This window comes from Cariama cristata, unplaced genomic scaffold, assembly GCF_000690535.1.
Source record: "Cariama cristata isolate BGI_N322 unplaced genomic scaffold, ASM69053v1 scaffold34583, whole genome shotgun sequence".
Taxonomy (NCBI): domain Eukaryota; kingdom Metazoa; phylum Chordata; class Aves; order Cariamiformes; family Cariamidae; genus Cariama; species Cariama cristata.
Genome location: NW_009610698.1, coordinates 716 through 9368, shown reverse-complemented (window position 1 = coordinate 9368; position 8653 = coordinate 716). Strand labels below are relative to the sequence as shown.

The 8653-nt window shown below is 43.5% G+C and overlaps 1 protein-coding gene across 1 annotated transcript; it reads right to left on the bottom strand.

Annotated features, from left to right (window-relative positions):
* Window positions 1–3507: 3507 nt before the first annotated feature.
* Window positions 3508–8645, bottom strand: ZPBP2 (zona pellucida binding protein 2; the record flags this gene model as incomplete). The annotated part of the gene is given in 10 exon segments (XM_009697969.1): window positions 3508–3605; window positions 4131–4216; window positions 4218–4279; window positions 4281–4307; window positions 4877–4962; window positions 6134–6352; window positions 7248–7283; window positions 7286–7407; window positions 7959–8082; window positions 8615–8645. Coding segments are annotated over 10 exon segments (891 nt in total), but the record flags the coding sequence as incomplete, so codon positions are not given.
* Window positions 8646–8653: the final 8 nt, after the last annotated feature.

The window sequence follows — 8653 nt, the reverse complement described above, 5'->3', positions numbered from 1 at the left end:
GTTGGCTTTGACTCAGCAGAGCAGCCGGTCCCCTTCCAGCGCGACGTCCCAGCCTCCCTGCGAGCGCGGCCGCACGTGGGATTTCATCTCTCCTAACTTCGGTCCTCGCCGAGGCCCAGAGCTGCATCCCGGGATGTCCCCGTGCCACCCAGCCCAGGGCACTGCAGTGTCGGCCGGGGGTTCCTGGGGACAGAAATGACACCCACGACTCTTGGCCAGGCTTCGTTTCCAAGCCACTTCCCACCAAAGCGGTTCTTGGACCAGGTCCTTGGGGAAATTCCCAGGGGATGGATTAACTTGGGCTGCAACCAGTGTTTCCTTGGCTCAGCCCCCCATCCCAGGTGAGATGAGTTCCTGGGATGTGCCAGTCCCAGGTGGGATGAGTTCCCGGGACGGGCAGATCCCAGGGCACCTGGTCCCACTCCTCCCCTGCCCACAGCCCCTCTCCTTATCCCCTGCTGAGCAGGCAGACGTTCTCCAGCACGTCGAGGTGAGTTGCAGGGCGCTGTGTGTCACGCTGGTGTCTTAGGCAGCCCTGTGACCTGACCAACTCCCAGTGACTGAAGTTTAGAGGAACAGCGCGCTCATGGGTTACCGGAGACGCTGTGGGGAGCGGGGTGTCACCATCACCCGGTGGTCCTGTACCCGGCGAAGCAGCGTCTGCGGTGAGTGCTTTAACATGTGTTCGTTAAGTGTTTCTCAAGTGGTTTGTTCCAGGCTGGGAAAAGGCAGCTCTGAGGTTAAAACAATGGGCTGCGGCTTCCAGTTGACAGATTATTTTTGTCATTTGGGGATGTTTAAAGCGCTTGTGCGCTGTTGGTACGCGGCCTGTGGGAAGGGCTGAGTTACCGGAGGCCTGTGCAGAGAAGGGGGCAGGAAGTTTTAAGATCTAAATTTATTATTTGTGAGAATTCATCGCTACTCTTGAGGTGTTGTAACTGTTCTTTGCAGAAAGCGAGGTGAGAGGTGCGTGGCTGGGGCAGGCTAAAGCAGAGCTTTGAAGGGCTGAGTAACCAGCGGTTCCCCCGCTGCGCCGAGAGCATCCGCTCCAGCCCACCTTTCCAAGAGGAAGAGGTGTAAAAACCAGAGCAAAAGAGGATTTAAAGCAGCGAGGAAGGCTCTCCCAGCTCCTCCTGAGCTATTGCAGCTGGGGGAGGTAGAGAGCAGTCGTAAAAAGTAAAGGTGAGGCAAAGGGAGAGCTGATCACAGCGATTTGTTAAATCTGAAGCATGACAGGGATTCAGCAGCTCGGGAGAAGGGAAGGGGGCGAGCTGGGAGGGATGGCGTGTCAGAAATAAGACTCGGCCGCGTTCGGGGCATCACAGGCAGTGAAGGCAAGGAGCTCTGGATGGACGGAGAGCACTTTTGTACAGGAAAGGTCAGAGTGAAGCCGTTTCACACCAGTTTTTCATGAAAGTCTCCAGGGAATTGATGATACAAACTCTTCCACAATGCAATACTGAGATATTTGACCTATTTTTCGACTTTCAAGGCCCACTGAAAAAGTTGAGGCACTACAAGAACTCCCTGTACCTCCAGTTTTTAGGAGGAGGAGGGAGCAAGTGTTCATTTGTGACTCGCCGTTGCACTTAGTACCTACTCACTGCTCTTTTTCCCCATAATAATTTATGTATGTGGCATTCCTCCCTTGCGAAATAGGCCAAGAGACGCAGGCAGCAGTCGCCGAGCCCGTCTGCTTAATCTGTATAAGCCTGAGCCGTGCACACAGTGTCCAGTTGGCAGCTAAGATAATCAGCCTACAGGCAGTTTAAATGCTCGTTACAGTACATTTTATTCTTCAGCATTTAATAAGTAATGATTCTGAAAAGCTCGGAGCGTGGTCTGTGCCTGTACCATCTCCTGCTGTGTTCCTGTCAAAATGCATAAGTTAAACCGGGTTGAATCTGGTCGATTTTTGGATGAATACCCACGAAGGAATTTCTAGATGCCATAAGAAGTTGCAGTTATTGAGTAGGAGGTGCTCTTTTGCTTGACTTGGTCCTACATCGTGCAAAAAAGAAAGGAATGGCTCCGTGCCGGGAAGTCGGGCACGACTTTCCATGCTGTGCGTGTGTGCAGGCAGCGGGGCAGAGTCCCCTTCGCTCGGGCTGCGGGGGGTTACACCGCCGTCGCACAAGCGGCTTCAGAAGGGATGGCATCAGCCGGCCGTGCGTCGTGAGGGAGAGGAGGGTGAGAGTTCTCTGGTGTCCCTTGACAAAGTGAGTCTGGAGGGCAGCAGCTCCCGGCTGCTTTTTAAGCTTACAAAGCTTAAAAACAAGTTCTAAAAGCCCGTGTTCCGGTAGCTCCGCCAGGGCCTCAGAAGCCTGCGGCAGGCAGGCACGCACAGCTCGTGCTCTGCATGGTACAGGGCCGGTGAGAAGTCAGAGTTCCTTGTCAAGCTCTTGAAAGTAGTAATGTAATCTTTGCCAACAGTGCCTTATGAGCAAAATGATCAATTGCTGCAGATCCAGCAGCTAACCTTCAAAAGCAGATCGGAGTAAGTCTTTCCTGGGAAGAAAACTTTCCCATTATCTCAGTGCTTTGGCAATTTGTATCTTGACTTGTTACTCATCCGGTGAACTTGAGGGGAAGTTACAGCTGGTGTAAGAGGATCATCTGCTCACACAGCACCTGGGGCCAGCAGAGCTCTGCCATGAGGATCTGATGCAGCTGAAGGAAAAGATGCAGCAGCAAGCGGGCGGAGGAGGCTCTGCAGCCTCTCCACGTTCCCCCCGGGACATACCCGCTTCTTTCTGGGGAGCAGTGGACAAGAAGAGAGCCATGAAAGCTGGATCCTTAACTCTCCTGGCTGCTGGGCTGTGGAATTTGTTATTAACCCTCTCTCTTGTCTCAGGGACTTGATTTCTCTCCCTGCTGGTGTCTGCTCATCAGCAGAACTGTCACAGGCAGAGCGGTACAGAGAGCCCTGAGCGGGGTCGGTGTCCATTAGTGACTGCGTTGTAGAATTTTGCACAGGGCAGGCTGGACCACTTTAGACACAGAGAAGGAAACAGGGAAAAACAAAGGGAAGGGCTTTTCATGTTTTTAAATCACAAAGATTAAATACTTCTATTAATATCTGCTAGAAATTGCTCATAGAGACTCTGGCATATGTCATTATGGCACATAACTCCACTACAACTATCTGCTGTCTTTCCCTGGATTGTTCATAGCTCCTTTATGTTCTCTGCGCAAACTGCAGCACAAAGCTGTGGTGTGTCTGGTGTCACCACCAAGAAACGGACTCCTGGCACTAACAGCCACAGGACAAACTTCCTTTTTTTTTTTTCATTGAACAACTTTACCTTGCGTGAACGCTTCATTTTATGCATTGTTTTTACAGTCTAGGTGGTCCCTGAATACAGAGTGTGTGAATGGTGATGTTTTGTGATTGTCCAAAAGGAATGTAGGATTCCAGAACTGGCAGCTAAAAATGAAAAGAACATCACAAACCCAATAATGCTTTCACAGCTGCTCTTTGGTTTTCCAATTTCTGTCGTCAGTTTATTAGCAAGATCTTGCTCTGTACTTTTTGACTCGAGGCCTTGCACAAATCTGGCAAGTCACTTTGTTGTTAGGACTGTAAGTTCCGGGATCACAAACCACTGCAAAGAGAACAGAGTCAGCGTTTCAGCCAGCTGCCCTCTGCCTCAGCCAGGGCTGGGACTATCGGAGAGCACCACGCGCCTTCCTGACGCTTCCCAACGTGAGACCTCGTCCGTCCCAAGCTCGCTGAGCCTGCCTCTTGCTAAATACCCCAAACTCCAGAACTAGCGGAAGGTGCTGCTGGCAAAAGATCTTTTAAAACAACTGAGTGTTTTCTAGCAGTGCTACCATTAAGGTAATTGTTTCTTATTTGCTCTATATCCCAAGCATAATCACTCACCAGTGACCTGGAAGAAAAAAAACAACACTTCACTGCTTCCACTTACTCTATTTGGAAATAGTTACATCTACGAATGCACTAACAAATGCTTGTTTTCTGTTCCTATCAGTTTTTTAAATCTGCGATGTGAATGTCTTTCCAAAAGATATCGTTGCTTTTGACACTGATATTTACCAAACACTCTTCGGAGAAACCTGTGATCAGAGCTAATAGCTATATTTAAATCAATGTATTTTATATTTACCACCGAAACTCGCACAGTTCTTGTGAGTGACAGCATTTTTCTCAAAACCCTGTCGGCAACTGTCAATGTGAGTAACTGAGAAACTTGTTCATGTAGTGTCTTGTAGGAGCAGTTTGAAACTTGTGCTTCAAAGCATACGTCTGCTTATTGGAAAAACTCTCCCATTTGATCTCTTGCCTAAAATTCAGAAATATTGGAAGAATAAAAAAGTCAGTTGTTTTTTCTTGATTTAAAATTATGACTGAACACTTTATAGTCCTGATTGCCCCCACGCTGACCTGTCACCTTAACTGGGAGTCATCCTTTGGTCTCAGAGGACCTGGAATCAGACCCAGTATGCAATCTGATGGCATCGTTTAACATTAAGATTTTAGAAACGGCTATAGTAGACTTACTTTAAATTGTATTCCATTTACCAAATCATAAATCAAAGATTTAGTTTAGAGAACTGGAAGTTCAGTATACTAATACAAATACAAATGTTTGTAATTCTTTATTCTTAGAAGTAAATAGAAAGGAAATAACGACCCTGATTTTTTTTTTTTTAACTGTTTGGATCAATTTTACTTAAAAGCAGTTTTCCATCCTGAACTGAATTATTTGAAATTCATGAATCGTCATTTATAGTGATATTAATCCCATAAAATCTAGGTGAAGCTGGATTACTACCAGTCAAACCCGTACATGCTAAGGCAGAAATCTATGTTAAATGCGCAGAGAAGACACAAGGGTGGCTCACACAGAACCTTGTGAACTCTCACATTTGTCACATCTTTGCAATTATAAGGAACCTGGTGTCAAACTTCTTCCCATCCTGGTGCAAAAGGATTGACTATGGGCAGTGCTGGGGGAAAGATACGTGTACATATGTTGAAGAATATGTTACAATGAACTCAAATACCTGAAGCAGGTATCTGCAGGTCCATTTCAGAAAACATCAACAAATAAAATACATTACTGCTTTTAGCATCTTAAGGCATTCACTTCATCCTCCCGTACTCTCTTAATTTTGCCTCTAGCTTGTGAAGAACGGTGATTTTTTTTTTTATTTTTTTTTTTCTTCTACTTGTCACTGTCTGTGGTCAAGATCATGTTTTGAAAAACTTCTTTTGATTGGGTGCATTTAAACGTTGAAAAATGAGTGACTGATAAAAGAGGAAAAAACAGATTTGGTCACGGTGATTTCTATCCAGTTACTTAAATGGCTTTGTTCCAGTAAGAGTCAGGGCAAACCAATAAAAAAATGGGGGGAAAAATATGCTAAGCTGACAGGAAGAATGGAACTGAATTCTTACACAAAGGTTTACATAAAACTTAAACTCTTTGGGTCATTTGTTCTGAAGGTTTCTTGACTTTACTGAGGAGAAAATGGCCACAAAATTGCTTCATACGTAACCTGTTGGATGGTCCCTCTTGGTGCATGAGGAGAACAGATTCAGGAGAGAATGTGGTCAAAGCATTAACGAATCATTTCCTTTCCTCAGTGATAAAATGTCTCTGAATTAGGGCAGCCGTCAGGGCTGAGTTAACCAGTTTTGCAAGGCAATACAGCCACATGAGTATTACCATAAGGGAACTGTGAGGCTCTTGCTTTTAACCTCTGTGTAGTTTCCTAGAATCAAGCAAAACCACAGAGGTCACAGACTTATTAAAAATCAAATAATGAAAAACAAATTCGACCACTTTCCTTTTTTACAAAAAGAAATAATCACAGCATCTTATCAGCCATCTTCTTTCAACAATCCTTTTCAACTGCACAGCTTGAAAAGTAACATTTCTCGCTAAGGTGGTAAGAAGTACAATACTACAAATTCAATATATAAACTGCATTTTAGCTCCATCTGTGGGCTAGTAAGAAAAAATACACGGGCTCCAAAAGAAAGCAAGGAAACAACTTTTGAAGGTATACTTGGCTTTAATGTGTTTCAGATGTTGTTTATAGTACTCCCAGGTTAGTTATAAAAATAAATGATCCCTCGCAAACAAACACTGAAATCTGTTACCTTGAAAACTAGCAAACAGCTCACGCAGGAGGCCTTGTTTTGGTATCTTGACAGAATGGCATTTGTAGGACGACTCTATGATGTGACACATCAGATCAGAGATGATGATATTTAAGGTTTTCTTTAGTTCCTCACAGAACTGGCCGTTAGCTGCTAGCTCGCGTTCCTTTGTAGTAAAGCGACCAAATACCTGGTATGCATGGTCAGCTTCCCTGTATGCTTTAAGAAAATAATTTGTGCGTGAGTTCTGCGGTATAATCACAGATTGAATCTTATACAGAACCTCGTTGTCTGTACCAATGTACTTTGTATCTGAAATATGGGCTCTTAATCAAAAGTAAACAAACAAATAAAGCTTACTTATTAACCACAACAGAACGGATTTGTCCTTGCCAGAGCTGGCTCAAACAGTAAGAGACATTTTAGTTTGAAATGTACAGGAATTTACGTGCTTATGTTAGGAGGCTCTGCTCCCAAATATTAAAACAAAAAAGGGGGCAAATAGTAAAATAACACAGAACTAGCATGTCTACAAAGGTGTGTAACTGAAGTGGACTGGCATTATGCAAAAACATTCTATGCAATTATGGTGTAGTGGTGAATGTTTTTTTAAATTATTTTAAAAGTTAGTGTTTCTCAAGCATTTTTGCAATGTTATTTTGTGGTTGGGGAGGTGATATCAGTGAACAGTGGCTACAAATGGTGGAAGAAGGCTTGGGTGTGCAGCTCGAGTGGTTGGGGCAGGGGGCTTATTCTCCATCAGCAGATGTTCGGTTTGGTAGTCTCTCACGGGAGACTGCACTCAGAGACGAGCTTCCTTGTCAGATCTTGGATATCACTGGGATTGTTGTAGTTCACTCTGTTCTTATTAAGGGTAGAGATTATTTTATTCTTTGGGTTGCCATATATTCTTGGTAGAAGTTAGTTAAAACTTTTTCCAAAACTGTGAGGGGGGTGTGTGTGTATAAATATAAAAAATTATTTTCTATTCTGGGATGAAATGTTAACTAATTATTTATTTTTTAATCAAGCCTTGCAATAAACGTGCACTTCACAAACCCACCAAACTACAAAGGCTATGTGCATTAGCTTACTAGTAAGTTAGCGATATTACCGTATACCATGAATTTATATGCCTCAAATATTTCTCTTCTTGTGTCGTAGTTTCTATGATTTTGTGAGAAAGAGTGCAAGTGTAGGCTCCAGATACAGACTCCTTAAAACCCATCACCATCAGCTTTCCTGTTTCTGTAAGATTCGCATACATTCACCCTAGAACAGAAACAGGAAATACTTGATTACTGGAAATGTTTGGTTTCTGATGCTCTGCTCATTTAGAACATTTGAAGATGAGATCTCGCTCTTGTACATAATGACACCGATTTGTGTGAGTCTGAAACAATCTAAAATGTATGACCTTTAGGACTTATTGCAAATTTCCTTTTCTCTCAAGCATTTGAAAATTTTAGAGGGAGAAGAGAAACATAGTCTAATGTCAGAGCTCGTGGAAAAATTTGACAAAGGCCCAAGTGACTACTTGGACCCACCGTCCTATTGCAGCATCAACAGAAACAAGGAAAATACATGATTTCATGTACAGTAATCTACTTAGCCATTTGTGGTTGACTTTTTCCCTTGTAAATAGAAAACAGAAACTATTTCTCTATCTCAGCATATTTTCCTGGTTGCCTGCCCGTCCCCCGAGGCAGAGGCTGTTTCTAAGTTTGTGAACTGTAAAAAGCCTATTCTATTAGTGACTGGGGAAAAAATGGCTAAGGCGGGCAGAGTGGAAATCCTTTGTAGTCCGAACAAAGTGACTAACCTTCTAAATTTTTTTCCATCTGGACCAACCCACAAATACTTGGGATCTATTACTTCTTCTCAAGAGTGAGCCAAATCCATACATAGTAGAAATGGGCTGTTTGTAAACACCTTAACATACACGTTGACTGCAATACAAGAGGATAAGGTAAATGATATGAAATGCTTATATTGAATGAAATCACCAAAGTACTCATTTCAAAACTATATTTAATGTAATGCAAAGTTTATTTTTCATGTTTGGACTTGAACAGTGTAAGGTTCATCTTGTGATCTCCATGTGCTCTTATTAATATCATGGAACTGTCCACAGCGTGGTTGGTGCTGACTGTGCGTAGGAGGCACTCGAGTTCCACACAAATTGTGTGGCAGGGTCACAAAAAACCACCAGATTTTGAGCCTGGTGCTGAGCAGGACCTTCATTTAGACATTAAATTTTCGTAAGTGCTTATAGTAGCACCATGGGACAAATGTATTTCTAACTCCCTCCCCCGTTACTGTATGCTGTTGGGAATGTATTCTGGAGTCTTCAGTGCTGTGTTTAATTAAGCTTGGTTGTGTCACTTCCATGTCTAGCAGTGACTACATAATGATCGCTGTACTTAAAACTCCATTTTAAAAGACCTAAGTACATATATTAAAAAAAAAAGACAAGTTTACCTTCATGTTTGGTGTTGCCATAAACATAATTCTTTTCAA